Source organism: Garra rufa, chromosome 19 (genome assembly GCF_049309525.1).
Source record: "Garra rufa chromosome 19, GarRuf1.0, whole genome shotgun sequence".
Lineage (NCBI taxonomy): Eukaryota > Metazoa > Chordata > Actinopteri > Cypriniformes > Cyprinidae > Garra > Garra rufa.
This window is the reverse complement of record NC_133379.1, coordinates 26,746,834-26,769,761: the sequence shown is the minus strand read 5'-3', so window position 1 is coordinate 26,769,761 and position 22,928 is coordinate 26,746,834. Positions and strand designations below refer to the sequence as shown.

Genomic DNA, 22,928 nt, shown 5'->3' with positions numbered 1-22,928 from the left:
TTTTTCCATAAAATATGCATTTTGACATTGTTTTATTGCAAACATATGCAAGGCTGATATCTTTGGATAAATAAAATAAAGCAAAATAAAATAAATGAATTATAAAGTATTAAATTAAATTTTATAAAAACAAGTATATTCATTTTTAAATAAGTGTTTTGAGCCTGTGACATTTTTTAATTGTAAACACATGCTAGATGGAAATCTTTAAACAAATAAAATAAAATAAAATATTACATAAAATTTTAATAAAAAGCATGTTAATTTTAATGTGTTTTTTCATAAAATATGTGTTTTCAGCCTGTGACATTGTTTTATTGCAAGCATATCCAAACAGATAAAATTAAATTAAATTAAATTAAATTAAATTAAATTAAATTAAATTAAATTAAATTAAATAAAAAAATAATATTACATTACATTAAATTTGTATAAAAAGCCTATCAATTTTCCTAAAATATGTGTTTTGAGCCTGTGACATTTTTTTAATTTTAAACATATGCTAGATGGAAACATTTGGATAAAATAAAAAAATAAAATCATAAAAAGCATTTTAATGTTTTTTTTTATATAAAATATGTGTTTTTAGCCTGTTACTTTTTTTATAAAGTAAAACAAAGAATTTTAATGTATTTTTTATTATATTTCTTGTAAATATATGCAAGACTAATATGTTTGAATAAAAAAAAAAATGTAATCACATTAAATTAATCAAAAAAAAAAAAAATTAAAATACAGGTTTTAAGCCATTTTTTAAAAAAAATGGAAACGTATGTTCTTAATGTTAACTGGAAATGTTTTATCTGTAGAACAGCAAGTTTTTATATTTACATATATTAATTCCGAGTTTAAATTATGTTATTTGATAAATTCCATTTAAATCCATTTTCTTTTTTTTTTCTTTTCTTTCTTTTTTTTGTTACAATTAATATAAAAATTATATATTACAACTATTTCCAGAACAGTTATAATAAAATACAAAAAAAAAAGAAAAAAAAATGAAGAATGACATCTGAGAGAAAGCAAGATAAAACTCTGAAAGTTTTATGAAAAACTTATCTGAAACAAACTACTGCATTTATATGTCAAACAAAAACATACATACACAGGGAAAGCACCTAAATATTTCTAAAGAATATTTAAGATAATATTTATAATGGGGTTTGTATAAAGTACTGTATAAAGCAAAATGAATTATAGAAATTTGTATAATTCATTTTTTAGAAGGAGAAAAGATGGGATTCGAACTACTTATAAATAAAATATTTAGCATGTAGAATAAAAAAATGACAATATGAGTTTACTTTTAATATCATAATAATAAAAATAATGTTTTTTGTACTAAAAGTTTGTATAACGTTGGCGGCGTCGAATATAAAAGAGCCAATGTTGGATTAAAATAGTTTAGACACAGGACATCTATTTTTATTTACATTAGGAAGTTCATTTTTATTCGTGACGTCATTCTCCGCCCTCAGCCTATAGACGGCGCTGTTACAGTGCTAGGCGGACATGACATCATAACCAACGCTTTTGACTCTTCTTGGCTCTAAGCGCGGTCTATTGGAATTTATTCGAAATATTGTTTTCCTCTCTCTTGCGTGTAAGGTAATATACTCAAAAACTATTGTGACATGTTTAATGTCTGTTTTAATTGAACATGAAACCGACTGAGCGTTTAGCTCTTTCACAGAGGGAAAAATAATGTGCAGGCTACACAGTTAGCAGATAGTGGAGCTAGCTGGCTAACCTCTAAGCGGCATTTTTGCATAAAAACATACTTAGATAAACTTAAAATGTTATGTTTAAGGATAAGCTAATATGTGTTAGTAGCAGGCATGAAATACGCTATTTGTTCATTGATAACGTTGACTGGCACTGGAGTGCTATTTTAAGTAACGTTACCTCACTAGAGATGCTGAATGTTTTGAAATGTGACTATTATAACGTTATATTTTCAGGTTTGGTGTTGATCTGTGGACTGAGTTTTCATGGCTGCACCTGCCCTGCAACAGCCCAGTTATTTTCTGGTTTGTACTAGAGCTGTTTATATATTATATTTACAGTCTACTTATGTTTATTTCTCTGTCTGACCTTCCTGTCTTGATCCCTGCAGGCCAATTTAAAGGCAGACTGGACCAATAAACCTCTTCATCAAAGATGTCACGAGTTGAGAAAAATTATAGACGATTATCCTGCAAAGGTACGGCTTCTGATTTAATATGTAGAAGAATATTGAAATACTCATCTTCCCTGCTGAAAAAACAGCTAAAACCAGCCTAGGCTGATTGGCTGGTCTTAGCTGTTTTTAACTGGTTTCCTAGCCTGACCAGCTAAGACCAGGCTGGAAAATTGGCCAAAACCCCTCTAAAACCAGCCTGCTGACCAGCTAAAACCAGCCAACCAGCCTAGGCTGGTTTTAGCTGTTTTTTTCACCAGGGTTTAATAGTACATTTATGGTTAATGATATTATTAACAGTGTTGTGACACACTTTATAACCATTTATAAAGTCCTTATTTTTGCACCCAACACAGGCAGCTTTTTGTTAAATTCCTCAGAGAAATCTGTTAAGGCAAATGTGCCGTTGCCCGTGTATTAGACATTAAACGCTTGGCACATGGCACTGGACCAGCTGCTGTCCTGCTGGCGCCACTTCCCCCTCACCCTGACTGAACTCAGTGCTGTCTGAATGATGTTTGTTTAGTGCTGATCTCTGTGACCTCCTTTCTCAGATTTATTTGAGCATTTGTGCAGGCCACACATGCCTGTTCTCTTGCTTCATTTGTTGGCTTAGTCACTTGTAAGGCCCGTGTTTGCCTGGATTGTTTAGAGGATGGCATGCATGCGCCACTGCTCTTTGTATTAAGAAAGCCATGAAAAGTCTTGTTTGTGTTTATATGACATATGTTTGATTAGGAGCTGCATGCAATCTTTCCCTGGTTGGTGGAGAGTGTGTTCGGGAGCCTGGATGGAATCCTTACTGGCTGGAACCTGCGGTTTCTGCAGGCTCGCTCTGCAGAGTACAACATCGCCATGGACTTTCTGAACCCAAGGTTCTTTTTGTTTTGTATTATTTTGTGTATTTGTATATGCATGCCTAGTATTACAACTGTTTATTCAGAGTACAAATCTGATATATACTGCTATTTGAAATAATTACACTATCAGTCAAAAGTTTTTGAACAGTAAGATTTTTAATGTTTTTTGAAGAAGTCTCTTTTGCTCACTTAATCACTTCTTGGAGTTTGTCAGAATTAGTAGGTTTTTGTTTGTCCACCTGCCTCTTGAGGATTGACCACAAGTTCTCAATGGGATTAAGATCTGGGGAGTTTCCAGGCCATGTACCCAAAATTTCAACGTTTTGGTCCCCGAGCCACTTAGTTATCACTTTTGCCTTATGGCACGGTGCTCCATCGTGCTGGAAAATGCATTGTTCATCACCAAACTGTTGTTGGATTGTTGGAAGAAGTTGCTGTTGGAGGGTGTTTTGGTACCATTCTTTATTCATGGCGGTGTTTTTGGGCAAAATTGTGAGTGAGCCCACTCCCTTGGATGAGAAGCAACCCCACACATGAATGGTCTCAGGATGCTTTACTGTTGGCATGACACAGGACTGATGGTAGCACTCACCTTTTCTTCTCCGGACAAGCCTTTTTCCAGATGCCCCAAACAATCGGAAAGAGGCTTCATCGGAGAATGTGACTTTGCCCCAGTCCTCAGCAGTCCATTTGCCATACTTTTTGCAGAAGATCAATCTGTCCCTGATGTTTTTTTGGAGAGAAGTGGCTTCTTTGCTGCCCTTCTTGACACCAGGCCATCTTCCAAAAGTCTTGGCCTCACTGTGCGTGCAGATGCGCTCACACCTGCCTGCTGCCATTCCTGAGCAAGCTCTGCACTGGTGGCACTCCGATCCCGCAGCTGAATCCTCTTTAGGAGACCATCCTGGCGCTTGCTGGACTTTCTTGTATGCCCTGAAGCCTTCTTAACAAGAATTGAATCTCTTTCCTTGAAGTTCTTGATGATCCTATAAATTGTTGATTTGGGTGCAATCTTAGTAGCCACAATATCCTTGCCTGTGAAGCCAATTTTATGCAACGCAGTGATGGCTGCACGCGTTTCTTTGCAGGTCACCATGGTTAACAATAGAAGAACAATGATTTCAAGCATCACCCTCCTTTTAACATGTCAAGTCTGCCATTCTAACCCAATCAGCCTGACATAATGATCTCCAGCCTTGTGCTCGTCAACATTCTCACCTCAGTTAACAAGACGATTACTGAAATGATCTGAGCAGGTTCTTTAATGACAGCAATGAAATGCAGTGGAAAGTTTTTCTCGGGATTAAGTTAATTTTCATGGCAAAGAAGGACTATGCAATTCATCTGATCACTCTTCATAACATTCTGGAGTATATGCAAATTGTTATTATAAAAACTTCAGCAGCAACTTTTCCAATTTCCAATATTTATGTAATTCTCAAACTTGTGTGTGTGTGTGTGTGTGTGTGTGTGTGTGTGTGTGTGTGTGTGTGTGTGTGTGTGTGTGTGTGTGTGTTTTAGTTATATATATATATATATATATATATATATATATATATATATATACATACATGTATACATATATACACTGATTCCAAGCGTTTAAATTGTGTAGTGTATAATGTTACAAAAGCTTTTTATTTCAGATAAATGCTGATCTTTGGATTTTTCTATTCATCAAACTTTTTAGAATTATTATTATAATAAATAATGATGCTGAAAATTTAGCTTTGATCACAGGAATAAACACATTTATTCATTTATGTATACTTTTTAAAATATATTCGACAGTTGTTTTAAAAAGTGATGAGAAGAGACTTGTAAAAAAAAAAAAAAAAAAAAAAAACTGGTAATGTATTTTATTTAATTGTTCATATTTGTATTAAGTAATGGTGCATTAAATTGACCAAAAGTAATACTAAAGACATTTGTAATGTTACTAAAGATTTCTATTTCAAATAAATGCTGCTTTTTTTTTTTTTTTTTTTTTTTTTTTGCTTTTTGCTTTTTGCTTTTTTATTAATCCTGAGAAAAATGCTGAATCCTGGGGGGAAAAAAAACAAACAAAAAAAAAAAACGTGGGACTAAAGACTGGAGTAATGGCTGCTGAAAATTCAGCTTTGCCATCATAAATTACATATTAAAATAGAAATATTTTAAAATATATATATATATATATTAAAATAGTTATTTTAATTGTAATAATATTTCACAATATTTCTGTTTTACTCTATTTTTGATAAAATAGTTGCAGCTTTTGTGAGCATAAGGGCATAAGTGCTTTTTGAAAATATTAAAAACTCTTACCGACCCAAACTTTTGAATGATAGTGTTGATATTAAACTGTTGCTCTGTTGTAATCAAATGTTATTATTTATTCAACAGTGGTCCTATGATGAAACTGGTGTACAAACTACAAGCTGAGGAATACAAGTATGAGTTTCCAGTCAGTTATCTGCCAGTAAGTGTATTCATTTAGGTTTTAATGCATCATCCCTAATTAATTTCAAAGTGGTAAAGGCGTTAATAACCATGTCTGCATTAACATGTATATTCATTGCACAGGGCCCTATAAAGTCGTCAATTCACGCTGGGGTTCTGCCGGACTGCCCTCTGTTTCACAATAAAATCCAGTTCCCCATGTCAGGCCTTCTATTGCTCAGTACGTCTTGGCTCATTACACCCTCACTTTTGTATTATGCTATAAAATCCATTATATAACGTGTAACATTACAAGGCTGTTTCATCACTCCATGTCTTTCTCTCACATAACTGTTTTTAATCTTTCAGATCCTTTTGAATATTATATGTTCAACTTTGCCTCAAGTCTCATTGCACCAAAGGTAAAAGCTCTTCTGCTGTCATTTTGCAAGAGACAAATGTACTGTTTACTTGATTTTAACACCCTGATGGTTATTTAACAGAATTACACGCTCATTATAAGTTCATTTAAATGTTGTTTAATAACCTTTTCAGATGTACCCTCCAGGGCAGCATGGGAGTTGTTCAGATAGCGCATACTTTGTGCTTGTCGACACCTACCTCAAGTACTTTCTCCCTACAGAAGGCAATGTGCCTCCATCACCTTTCTCAGACCCCAGGGGAAACGTGGCCTCTCCTGCTCCAAGGTATCATGGTGTCCTTTCAACATATAATTTTCTCAGCAAATAATCTCCAGTTTTATATAGTTTTATATTCGTCCTGTATTAGGTCTCCCAGCGTGCCTTATGTTGGATATGGTGGTCACAGCACCAGTTTGTTGAAGCGTCATATTACCCATCAGCCCTCAGTCAATGCTGACCCTGCTGCTCAAGAGATCTGGAGGTCAGAGACACTACTACAGGTAAAAACACATGTTTTTAATTGTCATTCAGTGATGCGTTTACTTCATGTTTTGGCATGAACTTCACAGTTGTGTGTGTTTCTTAAGGTGTTTGTGGAAATGTGGCTCCATCACTATTCTCTGGAGATGTACCAGAAGCTGCAGTCTCCTCAGGTGAAGGTAAGAATGTGATACGGGCCCTCAGACTTACACACTCCCTTCCTCCTCTGCGCACGGCTGGCTGGCTCCAACCCTTTACTCCCCGCACTGCATAGGGACTGCTGCACGACACCCACCCTGACTCATGCACTTCCTCTCCCTCTGTGAATGACACACTTCTGCTCTGTTTACAGATATACCTTTTGTCATTCATAGTGTCAATATTGGCATTTTTGTAAGCTTTTTTTTAAGATGGGAATCAGAAATATTAGAACTGAACAGATAGTATAAATACCACAACGTTTTGCCCTTTAAAGCTTGGACTGAATCTGAACTAGTCCTCCACATTTTAACAGATGTGTTATTTTTTGTGCTATTACACTGCTAATATTCTTAATTCTTATTCTGATTTTTTTTAATAATGACATTTTAAGCTTTTATTGCTTTTATTAAATCAACCTGTAAAAACTATTTAGAACTACTTCTGAGATATTAGTAGTCATTTTTTAAATTATTGTTAATATAAGGGCCTATGATTTGCAAAATTGAGGAATCCAGTCATAAAAATGGAATTTACTGTATAATGCAAAATTTGCCAATTTTTGAATGAATAAATCAAAACTAGTTTAGTGCATTTAAATTAGAACGCAATATGGAATAGTGTCTGTAAATATTAAGCCATAAAAATAATATTTAAATATGAATCCTGCATGTTCTGCGTCTCTATATGGTTGAATGGCGCAATTTGTTTCTTTTGAGAATAACTGTTGTTATATATAGAAACTTATTATTTAAAGAAATAATATTAAAACATTATTTTTTAAAGGAATATTTACCAGAAAAATGTAAATACACAACATAGTATTTCAGATTTTTTTTTTTTTATAAAATCGATTATTTAAAGATGCTTTTGTTAGTTAATATTTAATAAAAACCATTAAAGTGGAATCCAGAAAATGAATGGAAATCAAAGAATAAATAAAACTGAATTTGAGGGGAAAAATGTTTTTATAGAGCCTTAAGAATTAAGTTTTTGTTAAACTTTCAATAAATTTCTGTTAAATTGTGTAAGTTTTATTATTTTGATTAATTAGACATGCTTTTTAATTATTACCAGTAAAACAGAGTCTAGAAAATTTAAAACAGAAAAAATGGAATCCAGAGTAAATAAAACCAGAAAAAAAACTGAATTAGGAAAAAAATTAAAATGGAATTTAGAAAAAAAATTAAACAGATTTTTTTTTAAAACATTTCATATATTTAATCATATTTAAGTCATTGCAGTTGTCCCAGCTTCTTTCATTCTTTAATAAATTTTTGCTGCAAAATGTACAAAGAAAGTTTAATTTTCTTGTGCAATATATATATACTACATCATATACCGCAAACAGATTGGTTGAAGTATATTATGTATTATATTCACTTCTGCTTCCTTACTAAAAGAAATTCATAAACAATCAAGGTTTTCCATGTAGTTTTTTTTTCTTTATGTCTTTATATTACCTTATTATGAATATAATTTTGGGAGTTTTCTAACTAATCCAGTTATCAGCTTCATTTCAGATTGCGTAAGCGCTTGATTTTAAATGTTAACTGAACATTATTGTCTTTTATAGCTGGTTTTGGGTACTTCATCATCTTCTTGATCCAGTGCTAACATGCTTTAACCATATTGCTGATGTATTTCATATGTTTTGTTCATCTTGAAGTTTACTGAGGCCCCCTAGTGGTTTCTGACTCTTGCAGTTGTGTACAACATGAATTCTCAATGAAATTTTATTTTCTCTGTTCTCAAGGACTTACAGTTAAAATCAACCCAACGTCATATGATTGTTAAACATAGAAGAGGATAAAAGAGAAAAAGCTACAGCTTTTTAATTCATGTTTGCGTTGTTCTCTGTTGTTTGATGATTTGGGCAGAATAAGCGTAGAACACTGGGCATGTGATTGAAGTGGTCGAGTTAATGCTTCATGTTTGAGTCTGCATGATGCAGCCCGCTGGCTCCTTGATATTTCTTCTGTCTTTGTTCTTTGGCTGTGGGGTGTATGTAAGCTTTTGGTGTCTCTGGCTTAGAGTCTGTTGCCTCTCCGTGTGTTATTTACAGTCAGTAAATCAGTGCAAGTCTCCCTCCAGTCAGCCCAGAGCATATTAAGTCTGGCATCATTTATTTTACATCTTTGTGGTAGAGATTATGAACTGGAAGTCACCAGTTTACTGAGAATTAGAGATGTTTAACCCCCCCCCCAAAAAAAATAAAATAAAAAAACAGTTATTATTTAATCACCCTCATGTTGTTCTGAACCTCTATGATGCTATTTTGTTATTTTAACACAACAAAAAAAAATAACATTTTATGTTTTGGATGAGTACAATTTTAATTTATTTTTAAATAAGGCATTTCTGCTCATTAAGGCTGCGTTAATTTGATTATAAATACAGAAAAAAACAGTAATATTGTAAAATATTATTGCAATTTAAAGTAGTGGTTTTCTATTTTAATAAACTTTAAAATAGAATTTATTCCTGTGATGCAAAGCTGAGTTTTCAGCATCATTACGCCAGTCTTCAGTGTCACATGATACTTAGTTGTGCTGCTTAATTTTTTTGGAACTTGTGATTTTTGGATAAATGGAAGGTTAAAAAGAACAGCATTTGTTTAAAATAGAAATCTTTTGAAACAATATACACTACCGTTTAAAGTTTCTTTGAAAGAAATTAATACTTTTATTCAGCAAGGATGTGTTAAATTGTAGTAAAGATAGTAAAGACTTGTATTGTTACAAAATATTTCCATTTTGAATAAATGCTGTTCTTTTAAAAAAAAATAAAAATTATCAAAGAATCCTGAAAGAAGTATCACAGGTTCCAAAAAATATTAAGCAGCACAACTGTTTTCAACATTGATAATAAATCAGCATATTAGAATTGAAGGATCATATGACAATTAAGACTGGAGTAATGATGCTGCAAATTCAGCTTTGCATAAAAGGAATAAATTCTATTTTAAAGTATATTAAAATATAAACCCACTGTTTTAAATTGCAATAATATTTTATCAAATTAATGCAGCCTTAATGCTTAGATTTCCTGCAGGGTCATGTGACACTGAGGACTGGAGTAATGGCTGATGAAAATTCAGCTTTGCATCACAGGAATAAATTATATTTTAAAGTATATTAAAATACAAAACTGTTATTTTAAATTGCAATAATATTTTATAATATAATTTTTTTCCTGTATTTTTGACATTAAAAATCTTACTGATCCCAAACTTTCTGGGGGTGAACTATTCACAAATATATAAAGCCATTTGCATGGGCTAAATTTTAGCAAAAGTCAGTAATTTGTCTAAAAAAGAGTAAATTGGTGACTCCTATCAGTGTGTTTCATGGTGAAAAAAGATGCAGTGTCTCCTTTTCTTCTTTCATGAGCTCCATTTGGTTTTATTTAAAATCATAGAGATTAGACAAAATTGCAAAGCCAAAGGTAATATAAGATACTTCATCAAACAGACACTTCACTTGAGAATCAAGGCCTAGATTACACATGATATTTCTTTGTTGTCTTGACTACATTTTTCAGTCTTTCTGAGGCAAACAATTATTCTATAGTCAAAGTTTTCTATAGTTTATATTCTAGTTAGCATTATTCCCAAATTTTTACTTTTTTGCTGTAGAACAGACGCCATTTTCTTAAGAATATATCCTTTGGCAATATTTCAGATAGAAAATCAATGTTACACTAGAGGTTCACAGTGCGAAAAGGACAACTGCATCACCTTCATGTTCATTGCATTTCTCTTTTGTGGTCAATATCGATTTGTCTCTTTCTTTCCTTTTCTACACCCCCATTTCGGTCCTGACTATGTCCAACTATTTTTCTTGGATTGCACTCTGTCCTTTTTTCCTTTCTACTCTCATGTTCACTGCCCTGCTCCTCTCCCCTTTTTCTTCCTTTCCTCCCCCCACTGTGCTCCTTTCTTCCTTCTCCCCTCCCCTCCACCCGTTTGTGATGGGTCCTTCAGCTGGCGTTGTTGCAGTACCGCCTCAGTATGTCCAGCATGCTGTGCCAACCCCCCGCCCCACCAGGCTCTGGGACCCTCCACACATACCAAGTACTTTTACCTTTTCATTCAGTTCCACGGGCTTCCTGGAGGTAACCTAAGATTAGATAGGAGTTAGACTAGGGGTTGGTTTTAACGCTAATGATTTAGGCCAGTCTTAAATTGGGAGATTTGGTCTGATTATAGTGTGTGATTGAATTAATGTGACTAATAAGTCTTGTGATTCACTAAATTATTAGGATATTGTGATGTTGACAGCTCGTAAATGTGAGAAATGTCTTTTTTTTTTTTTTTAAAGCATGTCTATTTTTATGGAGATTTTAACACATTTTATGTGATTTGCTCTTATTATTTATCGTTTTTGAGTGTTTGTTTTTGTGCCTTCAACTATGCAAACACTACTGCAACACTACACAGAATATGCAGACCAAATTGCCCAGACATCTTTTGTTTACTGTTTTTTGAAAATGTCTTGTTGGTATATATGAAGCTTCAAATATGATGGTTTCGATAAAGTACACTTACAATGTGGATGTCATGTAAGTTGTTGTTGTCAATCAATATATGTTGCCTGTTTACACCTGGTATTGACAACCGATCTGATCAAAAGTGGATAGATGAGACAAATGACATTTACACCTGGTAGTAACAAACATCATTAATGAACTTTTTAGTTTTCTTTAATTTTATTTAAGTTTTCTTTTTAAAGAGTATTTAAATTCCATTAAAAAAATTATTTACATATTTTATTTATTTTTGTTTAAATAAGTAATGCATTTTTGTTGAAATAAGCTTATAAAACAATTTCTTTTTAACAAAAACTACATTATATCTTAACCTGTCATTAATGACTTTTCAAATGTGCAAAGTTTTGCATGGTATAATTTAGAATTAATTTAATATATAATATATATATATATATATATATATATATATATTTAATAAAGTGTTTTGTGTAGTAATACTACTCTATTGAAATCAATGATAAGGATCTTTAAAGGATAAATAAAAATGTACACACTCCCTTGTCATCCAAGCTGTTCATGTCTTTCTTTATTCAGTCGAAAAGAAATGAAGGAAAACATTGGGGATGAAACAATGGGGATCAACAGGTTGAAGGTCCAAATTGCAGTTTCAATGCAGCTTAAAATGCTCTACACGAAGGAATACGGGTCTTATCTAGCAAAACTTGGAGAAAATTGGTCATTTTCTAAAAACAAATACATTTTTAGACATTTAAACATAAATGCTTGCACTAGCATTACATAATCACATTGGAAAGGTCACGCATAACGTAGGTGGAAGTACAGAGTTTACAAAGCGAATGTGCAAAGAAAAAAGGTAAACCGATGTTGATGACGATTTTGAAGTTTGAGGAGAAAACGAGGTGGAGTTTTTCACCCTACTTTTTTGAACCAAAGTACACAGACAAACTAAGCACGTGAGACCTTTCCAATGTAATTGTGTGATGTGTGAAATTGTAGATGGGCATTGCAGAGCAAGTGCAAGACAAGCATTTGTGGTTAAAACTATAGAAATTTTCTTTTTTTTTTTTCTTTTCTTTTTTTTTAGAAAATAACCAATCGTTTCATTAGATAAGACCCTTATTCCTCAGCTGGGATCGTGTAGAGCCCTTTAAAGCTGCATTGAAACTGAAATTTGGACCTTCAACCCATTGATCTCCATTGCAGTCCACTATATGAAGAAAAAAACTTGGAATGTTTTTCTCAAAAACCTTAATTTCTTTTTGACTGAAGAAGTAAAGACATGAACATCTCAGATGACATGAAGTGAGCAATTTATCAGGATTTTTTTTTTATTCTGGAAGAGAACTAATCCTTTAAATTAACTCTGCCACTGCATGTAAATGTCAGACAAACCAGATAATACCAGGTGTAAATGGGATCTCAAAGAGATTTTAATAATCGTAAAAATCTGCCTTGTGTTTGGACAATGTCTTAGGAGCCCTTCACGCCTTCGGATGAGCACGTCCTTGTTGTGCGTCTCCTGATCAAGCATCTGCACGCGTTCTCCAGCAGCCTGAAGCAGGAGTCGATCTCTTCCTCACCTTCTGCACACTCCCACAGCAGTCCTCTGGAAGAGCTCAAGCGGTGGGTTTTTATAGCCTGCAAGCCTCTGTCAACTCTTTCAGAGAATCAGGCTGTAGAACTAAAACATCTGTAAATCTAAGCTGGCATGTCGTAAAGAGGAGCTATTCACCCGATCAGGCGCCGACTTGATTGAGCTGTCTTCTGTTTTACTGCTCTGTCAATAAGCCTCCACTCTCTGTCTCCCTTAGTGTGGTGGTACAGAGGTTTGTCCAGCAAAAGCTGTATGTCTTCCTACAACACTGCTTTGGTCACTGGCCTTTGGATGCCTCATTCAGAGCGGTAAATGTCCTTGAGTGCACACTGATGTTTGGAGCCTACTTTTATACATTGGCAGTAAACATTATGCGCTGTTCATAACATAGTGAGGGCTATGATGCTAAATAGATGTATTAAATTTTATCTAATGTGTTTGTTTTGTGTTTTAGGTACTAGAGACGTGGCTTAGTTACATACAGCCCTGGAGATACACTGCAGAGAAAAATAATGTGCAAGCATTACAAGCAGATGGCCAGAACCGAACTGTTCCCGATAAATGGTATTTTATATATAGGGTGCTTGGTAAAAGATTACATACACTAATGTTTAAGCGTTGTATGTGACCCTGGACCACAAAATCTGTCATAAGGGTTAATTTTCTGAAATTGAGATTTATACATCATCTGAAAGCTGATAAATAAGCTTTCATTTGATGTATGGTTTGTTAGGAGACAACGATTTGAAAATCTGGAATCTGAGGGTGCAAAAAAACAAAATATTGATTGAAATTTACAAAATATCTTCATGGAACATGAATCTTTACTTAATGTCCTAATGATTTTTGGAATGATTTAGGGTCTTTGTCATTCACAGGGCCTCATTTGTCCAGGAGAATCTGCTTATGTACACAAAGCTTTTCCAGGGCTTCTTGAACCGAGCCATGCGCACAGACTTGGTCAATGCCAAAAACGCCCTGATGGTCTTTAGGGTTGCCAAAGTCTTTGTTCAACCAAACCTGTCAGAGATGATCCAAAAGGGTATGTGAGAGAGATTTTCTTATATATATGATATGATATATTGCTTTATTATGAGAAAATCATTGAGAATTTGTATCTCCAGGTGAGCAGTTGTTCCTAGAGCCAGAGCATGCCATCCTGCAACGACAGAACCGTGTCTTTCTGACACCTTCACATGGTGGCAGCTTTCTCTCTTCCCGTCAACCAGTGGGGACTGACAGTGTCTTCAAAGTCAAAAGTCACGTTTACAGCCTGGAAGGACAGGACTGCCAGTACAACCTAATGTTCGGTCCTGATCTACGGAAGAATGTAAGTTGACAATTAAAGGGATAGTTCACCCCAAAATGAAAATTATCCTATGATTTACTAACCCTCAAACCATACTAGGTGTGTCACTTTCTTCTATCAGACAAATGCAAAGTTATATTAAAAAAGATTCCTGGGGGGGGGGGGGGGGTGTTAATAAAAGATGGATGGATGCATTTTATTGAATCTTAACACCCATTCATTGCCATTGTAAAGCTTGGAAGAGCCAAGACTTTTTTATATATATATATATATATATATATATATATATATATATATATATATAACTCCGATTGTATTTGTCTGAAAGAAGAAAGTCATATACACCTAGGTTGGCTTTGAGGGTGAGTAAATCATGGAGTAATTTTCATTTTTGTGTGAGCTATCCCTTTAATGCTAGATCTACCTAGTGCTAAAATCAATAATGGATGCATTTGATGAGCAGTCATGTTATCATGATATCCTTCTGTCAATTCCAGGTGCTCAAGCTCATCCAAATTATCGCCCAAGCCCGACAGACAGCTAAACGGATGTCGGATCATTCCATGGAAATGGCTGCAAACAGCTCATTTCTCTCATGGTTTGGTGTTGGCTCCTCAGATCATAACAACACCTTTACCGGAGGAGAGATGGACGATATGGGAGAGGGTGTGAAGAAAACTCATGAGTTCCTAGACAAAGCTCTGGACTACCTCTGTCAGATATTCCGGGTCAGTCTATAACTGCTTTTATTTAAGATGTACAGTTGAAGTCAAAAGTTTTACACCTTGCAGAATCTGCAAAATGTTAATTATCTTACCAAAATAAGAGTGATCATACAAAATGCATGTTATTTGTTTTTAGTACTGACCTGAATATGATATTTCACATAAAAAACATTTACATATAGTCCACAAGAGAAAATAATAGTTGAATTTATAAAAATGACCCTGTTCAAAAGTTTACATGTACTCGGTTCTTAATACTGTGTTGTTACCTGAATGATCAACAGCTGTGCTTTTTTTGTTTAGTGATAGTTGTTCATGAGTCCCTTGTTTGTCCTGAACAGTTGTCCAGCCCACTGTTCTTCAGAAAAATCCTTCATGTCCCACAAATTCTTTGGGTTTTCAGCCTTTTTGTGTATTTTAAACCCTTTCCAACAATGACTGTATGATTTTAAGATCCATCTTTTCACACTGAAGACAACTGAGGGGCTCATATGCAACTATTACAGAAGGTTCAAACACTCACTGATGCTCCAGAAAGAAACACAACGGGGGTGAAAACTTATGAACAGAATGAAAATGTGTACATTTTTCTTAGTTTTAACTTTCACTAAACCAAAAAATTAAAACAGCTGTGGATCATTCAGGTAACAACACAGTATTAAGAATCAAGTGTATGTGAACTTTTGAACAGGGTCATTTTTATAAATCCAACTATTTTCTCTTGTGGACTTTATGTAAACATCTTTTATGTGAAATATCCTATTCAGGTCAGTACTAAATAGCAAAATAAGAGCGATCATACAAAAATGCATGTTATTTTATTAAGATAATTTAACATTTTGTAGATTCTGCAAGGTGTATGTAAACTTTCGAATTCAACTTGTATGTCATAAGCTGCTGTTCAGAAGTTTGGGGTCGGTTAAATTTTTTTAAATGTTTTGTCAAGTCTCATAAGTTTACCACAGCTGCATTTATTTGATCAAAAATACAATACAAATAGTAGTTATGTAATATATTATTGTGAAGGCATAGCTGAATATTCAGCAGCCAATGAAAAATGGGATTCTTTGATGAATATAATGAAAATAGTAACATTTTAAATTTTCACTTTTGATCAGTTTAATGTCTTTGCTTATTTTAAAGGTATTGTTTACCCAAAAATGAAACTTCTGTCATTAATTACTCACCCTCATGTCGTTCCAAACCCGTTAGACTTTCGTTTATCCTTGAAACACAAATTAAGATATTTTTGATGAAATTCAAGTGCTTTTTAACCCTGCATAGACAGCAACACAACTGACCGCTTCAATGCCCAAAAGTAGTAAGGACATAGATAAAATGGTCCATGTGACATCAGTGATTCAGCCGTTGCGTAGTGATACTCTTGTGAATGCGTGGTGAAGACTGACACGGAAGAGAAGAAATTGTTGAATAAAGTTATTTTTGTTTTCTTTGCACACAAAAGTATTCTCATAACTTCATAACATTTAAAGTGGAACCATTGATGTCACATTGACTATTTTAACATCCTTACTACCTTACTGGCCTTGAATGTGTCAGTTGCGTTGCTGTCTATGCAGGGTCAGAAAGTTCTCGGATTTCATCAAAAATATCTTAATTTGTGTTCTGAAGATGAATGGAGGGTGGGTAATTAATGAAGTTTTATTTTTGAGTAAACTATCCCTGTATTCATTCCTAATTGATTTCATATGTCGTACAGTTGAATGCAGGGCAGCTGTCTCAGCTCATGGTCAATGTGGCATCTGTAGACGATGAAGGGGCGTCTAAACAACTGCCAGACTGCATCCCGAGTGAAAATGGCCTTGTTTTAACAGACCTAGGCAGGTTGCAGGTGAGTTTTAGTGTGTTGATCTTCAACATTAATTTTGCCAGTCATAAAAATAATATTCTACTCATTGAATTTCATTATATTTTACAGATCATCAATGGGCTTCGCAGATTTGAAATCGAGTATCAAGGAGATCCAGAGCTTCAGCCTATCAGGAGCTACGAAAGTGCTTTTTTGGTTCGGATGATGTTCCAGATCTCATCCTTCATTAATGCAAGAGTAAGACTATTGCTTATTGCTCATTGCTCATCAAAGTATTTCTCTCATGTTTTTTACCTATCAAACATGACCCTATTGGTTGTGTCCTATAGTTTGGAGACCACATGGAGGCGCTGTGTTCTCGACCGGACCTCCTGGGCAGTATAGGACGACACTACCTGAGCAGTTCCTCAAAAGTGGAACGGCGGAAGAGTCCAGTGACGCGGCAGATCAGAGAACGTCCTCAACGAGCCCGTCTCAGCCTGCGGGTGCTAGCCAGCTATCGCACCCTCGCCATCCTCCTCCTGCTCTACATCCTGTTTGCACTAATGTCATTCAGTGTTCTCTCCAGCACTGGACTCGTTCTCATCATCAGCTTTCTATATGAGCTCCTGTTGCGTTTCTTTCATGAAAAACTAAAGACTCAGTAAAAGGATTCATGATGCCTTTTTTATATTTTATTTTTTTAATGTCAATACTAAACTTCTAGCAACCTTTTCTCAAAGGTGCATGAAGGTTTTTATACACAGTATTTGCACTGCGAGTGTATCGGTACATTTATAATGATAGAAAATTGAACTGGGAATGTTGTATCCAATGCACAGTGTTTTTTTTTTTTTTTATCCATGAGAGGTGGTAATACTAATCCATCTTTTCAGTCATTTAAGTTCATTTTTAATGGTGTATTTTTGCTAATGTGACTGTCAGAACAATCTAAAGTTTGCACTTAATTGACTGCATTTCATTAAAAGGACATAATGAATGTCTAATAAGTTGCTGGATTTTGATTGCTATAGAAACAGATGTACATCCACCTTTTTTTTTTATTTGTAAATCTTATGGGTCAGGCTTCCGGTCTCATCCGCGTGAAGCTATTTTTAGCTGTACAAACAGCTTGTTTTGCTCCTTTATGTTGCAAATTGGTGTCTTACCATATTATTTTAATTATGAACACAGGTTTGTAATGAAAACAATTTTACCTTACTGCATGTTATTCTTCTCATTATTTCTCTATAATGGTAACAATCTGTAAGTCACGCCCATTGGCTTACTTCGCATTAAAGAAAAAGGTGGATAAGAACTGCAGGTAATTTTAAATGAATTTAGTATTGAATTGACATTTTTAAATTTGTTATATCCCAGCAGTATTAGAGGAAGTAGTGCTGTTACCATAGCAGCCACTACAAAATTAAAAGTTCCAGTGGGAGAGGAGTGTATAGTCTTTGAAAACAAACCGGCTTTTTCAAACACGTGTACACGTAGGTTTATAGATAAAACTTGAGTTATGACGCAACGTAGCAGTGAAGCGTCATCCGCGTAAGTAGACGCTTGTCACGTAAGTATCAGAATTGGGGGAACTTCTTTCACAGAGAAATGGATGTGCGCGTTGCTTCACTGCGGAGGAATATTGACTTCTTACAAAAGCAGCATAAAGAAACTCTGGAGAAATTACACAGTGAAATAGATAGTTTGAAACGGGAAAATAAAGGTACAGTTATTATACATTTCCTAATATAAATTACAGAATTAATGAACGATACGTCGATGGGACAAGTGTGCTTCAACTATTAAATATTTTCTTGTGTTTCATAGGTAGTATTTGTTTGTACACTTACGACAAACTTTATCATTCTTATTGTATTTGATGAATTTACTAAAAATGTGACAAGATTCATTAATAATGTCTGTTTTGCTGTTATAATCTCTGCTTACCTAAATGTATCAGTTAAAGGCATATTTTAGCCCATTCTGTTTTCATTCACACTCATATTGTAAAAACATGTAGGATGTTCTTTCTTTTGAAATACAAATTAAATGTTAAGCGGATTGAAACTGAATAGAGACTGATACTGTAATCATCTCTTCTTCTCTGCGAAAGAAAGTCATTCAGGTTTGGAGCAACACGAGAGTTGGTAAATGATGACAGAATGTGCTTTTTCAGGTTTAATGAGGATGGACGCCTGCTGGCAGGTGTATCAGAGCTGATACTCTAGTCTAGTAGCCTACAGGTTGCCTGGTGACGTCGAGTTGCTGAATGAGGAAAATGAAAGAATGGCGTTTGTAACCTCTGTGGGTGGCAAAGTATCGGTTTACACAGACAAACGTTTTGGTGTTTTGTTTCTGACTGTCAAAAGGAGATTTGTTTGATCATATGCAAAGGTATTTTGCAGTTAATGTACTACTGAATACATTGTTGTGCTAGTTTATGCTTTTTAAACCACAAAAAAAACGCGTGGAAGCTGCTAAATAATATAGAGAAGGACTTAATAAGCAAGAAAAGGGCGCAATATTTTGACAAACTAAAGTTAACATGTGGTAAAGATACGTACAAGCAGTATTTATCAAGATATTAGCCTATTTCACCTACCGGACTGGAAATAATAAGAACAAAGATGACTGTTGTCAAGATTCTTGCCCTAGAAATCCTGGTTCACTTTGGCCAACCACAAACGCCTTTTGTTTCTCAGTTTTTTGTACTTTACTCCTTGATTTGTTGACTTTTGGCAGTCTATAGTACTCTAAAGGTCTGGTTTCATAGACAGAGTTTAGACTAAGCCAGAATTAGGCCATAGTTCAATTAAGACATTTAAGTAATTTTTAAAAGTGCTTTAAAAAAATAGAGATGCACCGATTGATGGGCTAGTGATCGGAATCAGCCGATTTTTCACATGATAGGCCCGGATCGGTGACCGGCCGGTCAATTTCTCCTCTTGCCGATTCCTAGCCGATATTTATTTTGATTCACTTTATTTTGTTGTTAAAGTTATTTTGTTGTAAGAAGATCCTGTAATGTTTAAAAATGTATTTTATTATAAAGTAAATTTAATTAAAGAAAATATTTCTGTATAGGCTTATGCTTTCATTACAGTTCTTAAAAAAATAAAATCGGAATCGGCAAAAAATGGAATCGGCAGGTCACACTTACTGAAAAATCGGAATCGGCCAAGAAAATTGCAATCGGTGCATCTCTAAAAAAAAACATTACTTCAACATCTTGAGACAAAACAAAAGCACCAATATATTTTAAGATAAGTCAGTGCAGGTTTCTTTCAGTTGAAACAGCTCAGACTTACATTTTAGTCTTGGACTAGGCTTAAGCCATGTCTGTGAAACTCGGGGTAAGTGTTTTTCCTAGTCTGACTGATTAGTACAGCCCAAAACATGACAATAACTGATCATTTTCAGCTAAATTTGCGTGTTCTGTTTGGTGCTGTCAATATGGCCGATTGATGACGCATCGTGAAAACTCCCTATTCTGAGAAATATTCAACAAAGTGAAATGTATGACATCTAGCCCTGGTCTTTTAACAAGACACATACATACATTTTATGTATCATATTTACACATCATTCTCCATTGTGTATTTGTTATGTAATTATGTGGTTACAGAGTTGCAGTATAAGCTGATAATGGAGCTTCCAAAGTCAAGCAGTAAAGGTTGAGTGACACTTATTTTCTCGCTTACATCTTCTCAAACAAAACCATTGGATAGATGTATTGGTACTTGTTTAACTTGCACCACACTTTCATGACAGGATCCAGCCGTAGAATCTGTAAGAAGCACCATACAGAAAGAAACAAGTTCCAGAGAGATGGAAGGAACTATCTGGAACAGACTTTGGAGGAAACCTGCTCACCACAAGCCACAGAGAAAAGGTGACCACAAAACTAAAAATGCATACATCAAATCATATACCCGTGCTGCTTAGGACTGTTTTTGTGGTCCAGGGTCACATATAAGATATTATTAATTAATTATTATTATTATGAAGTATTACATACATGGACTAGTAACATTCTTCTCATATCTACAGCAGTCATTTACAATGTAGAGAAAGCAGATCAAATTCCCTCACGGCCGACAGAACAGAAGGTCCTTCAGAAGCCAAACCACGGTTCATCACTTCCCTACAGCCTCTGATGATCCAATGTAGTCCATTTCAGGCTCCTCGACCTCCAACTCTACACGAATGTGAGGTCATCATACGCCAGCTATACAGCGCTAACAGCCTGCAGTCCCAGGAGGTGAGATTATATATTAATTCCTCTCAATATATTATATAATTTACAACTTTAATTTGTCTCCTCTCAGATCCTACGTGTGAAAGCTGTTCTCAAAGACATTGTATTAAACAAGAAAATAACTGCAGAGAATTACATTTTGACCAAGGCATATCTTGCTGATGGTAAAAGGTAATTTCATTTTCGCATCTCACCCCAAATCCAAGATTGCAAGAATATAGTTGCAATTAAAATTATTCAAAACAAAAGAATTATTTTTAAGTTTTAGGATTTACTAATAACACAGCTATGTCATAATTATTCAGCCCCTATTCAACATTGCTGTTTTTTAACACAATTAAACCTCTATTAGAAAACAGAATTAGCTTGAGATGTTACACCTACATACAGTTAGCCCATATATGTGCTGACATTTGAGTAGCTAATATTACAAGTTCTCACAAAAGCTATAGAGAAGCTATATTGTGAGTTATGAGTATGACGTCACAAAGTTTGAGCAAATATTACCCTTTTTTGTTTTCGGAGATATATCCAGATGGCCTTTAATCTTTTTTCTTTTATTTTTGACAGAGCTGACAATTCAGACACATTTCCTCAGCTTTCTCTCCAAACACTGCCTAAAGGACTGTAAGTCATTGCTTGTAAATATCTGTATTTAAAATATAGAGTGGAGATCAAAATTAGAGAACCTAGAATTTGTCACTGCTTAGTACTATTTGAAGTTGTCCTTACATAAGCATATTTCATAAATTATTTGTATTCTGAAGCACAGTATAAAAAAACTTAAATGACATATTTGAAAAAGAACTCTGATCAAATTTAGAGAACACAAGATACCTCAAAGTTAAGAGTGTTAATCTGGCACCTGGTGCTAATTTCCTTAATTATATGACAAACCCTATTTAACTGATGAAGGCCAAAGTGATGACCCTTTCAGCCATTGCAAGAGAAGTTGGTCATTCCAAATCTCCTTATTCTTGAATATATTGCAGGTTAACAATAGACGTGTTTCCATTACAGATTTGCACAAAACTTTGGCAATATTTTATGAATGTCGATTAAAAAGTATTACAAAATGACGGCATTTTCATTAACCAATGTTATGTAACTAAAAAGTCTTTATAAGTCATGGCAACAGATTTTTGTGGGATTTTGGCTATATTAATCGAATGTGACCTGTAAATGCAAAAAAAAAAAAAAAACATTTCCATTGCTGTTTTGTGAAATATTCCTTTTTCGAAATTGCTTGAAAAACCACCTCATGCGAGCGTAAAATTGTTTTTGCATTATATGGGAGTTTTTGCGCAATTGACGCGTTTTCATTAGGCGTATTTTCAATGCGTAGTTTAAGGGGTAATGGAAATGCAGCTGTAGACACCAACTCAAATTCAAAAAGGCTGGTCATCCACGTGAAGAAAGGATAATGCAGAGACTCTCAATGGTGAACTGGTTTCTTCAGCAGAAAGAATCAAAAGGCCAAACTCACATTTGCTGAGAAGCATGTTGTGGGGAGAAAGAACTGGTCCAAAGTTCACTTTAGTGATAAGAGCAAGTTTAATTTTATTTGGGTTTGATGGAAAACATTTTGTTCAGTGTCAATCTGAGGAACCCCAAGTGCGTATAGCAGTTGAAGAGAAAGGTAGAGGAGGAAGCCAGATGGTTCGGGAGATGTTTTCTGCAGCAGGAGTTGGGTCTCTTGAAAATCTCAAAGTTATGGCTAAGAAATCCACTTCATTCACCAAACTATGAGTGCACCAAGATCAACCCAGTGCAGTCTGAAATGCCTAGTGATGTCCTGTGGCCGCAGATATGCTGAGGTCTTTCAAAGCAAGGGCCTCTACACTTACTAATTTCTGAAAGCTGTACCTCGCCAAATTTTAGTTGAAATCAAATATTGTTCTCTAGTTTTAATCTCCACTGTATATATTGTTTCCAAACTGTCTGACATAAACAGTTAAGTTTTGGAGATATCAACCTTTGCTCTTTTACTATTTATACAGACCTGTGTCTCAGGCTAGTAAAGCAGAGAAAGTGATCCTCCCCGCCCTCAAACAGACCCTCAATAACATCGCAGACAGACACCGGAGGACTCAGGCTATGCAGAGACGTCGTCTACAGAGGACTATACGCTGACGGACCAGTCATGTGGTGACATGA

The 22,928-nt window shown here is 34.7% G+C and overlaps 2 protein-coding genes across 3 annotated transcripts; both read left to right on the top strand.

Annotated features, from left to right (window-relative positions):
- The first annotated feature begins 1,505 nt into the window (after nt 1–1,505).
- Nucleotides 1,506–17,731, top strand: smpd4 (sphingomyelin phosphodiesterase 4). 2 transcript variants are annotated; one of them, XM_073824116.1, is made up of 20 exons: nt 1,506–1,608; nt 1,962–2,030; nt 2,117–2,203; nt 2,918–3,054; nt 5,425–5,500; nt 5,605–5,701; nt 5,830–5,882; nt 6,016–6,167; nt 6,250–6,382; nt 6,470–6,541; nt 10,546–10,635; nt 12,547–12,695; nt 12,884–12,974; nt 13,121–13,230; nt 13,545–13,708; nt 13,791–13,996; nt 14,473–14,703; nt 16,421–16,552; nt 16,640–16,768; nt 16,861–17,731. In XM_073824116.1, exons 2-20 carry the CDS (start codon nt 1,992–1,994, stop codon nt 17,176–17,178), a joined length of 2,466 nt encoding a protein of 821 aa, XP_073680217.1. In that variant the 5' UTR covers nt 1,506–1,608; nt 1,962–1,991; the 3' UTR covers nt 17,179–17,731. The 2 variants fall into 2 exon arrangements, with proteins under 2 accessions (XP_073680217.1, XP_073680218.1); XM_073824117.1 differs by lacking the exon at nt 10,546–10,635.
- A 3-nt stretch (nt 17,732–17,734) lies between these two features.
- Nucleotides 17,735–22,928, top strand: ccdc74b (coiled-coil domain containing 74B). The gene is made up of 7 exons (XM_073824122.1): nt 17,735–18,236; nt 20,139–20,186; nt 20,285–20,405; nt 20,582–20,774; nt 20,842–20,942; nt 21,342–21,398; nt 22,772–22,928. Exons 1-7 carry the CDS (start codon nt 18,122–18,124, stop codon nt 22,902–22,904), a joined length of 768 nt encoding a protein of 255 aa, XP_073680223.1. The 5' UTR covers nt 17,735–18,121; the 3' UTR covers nt 22,905–22,928.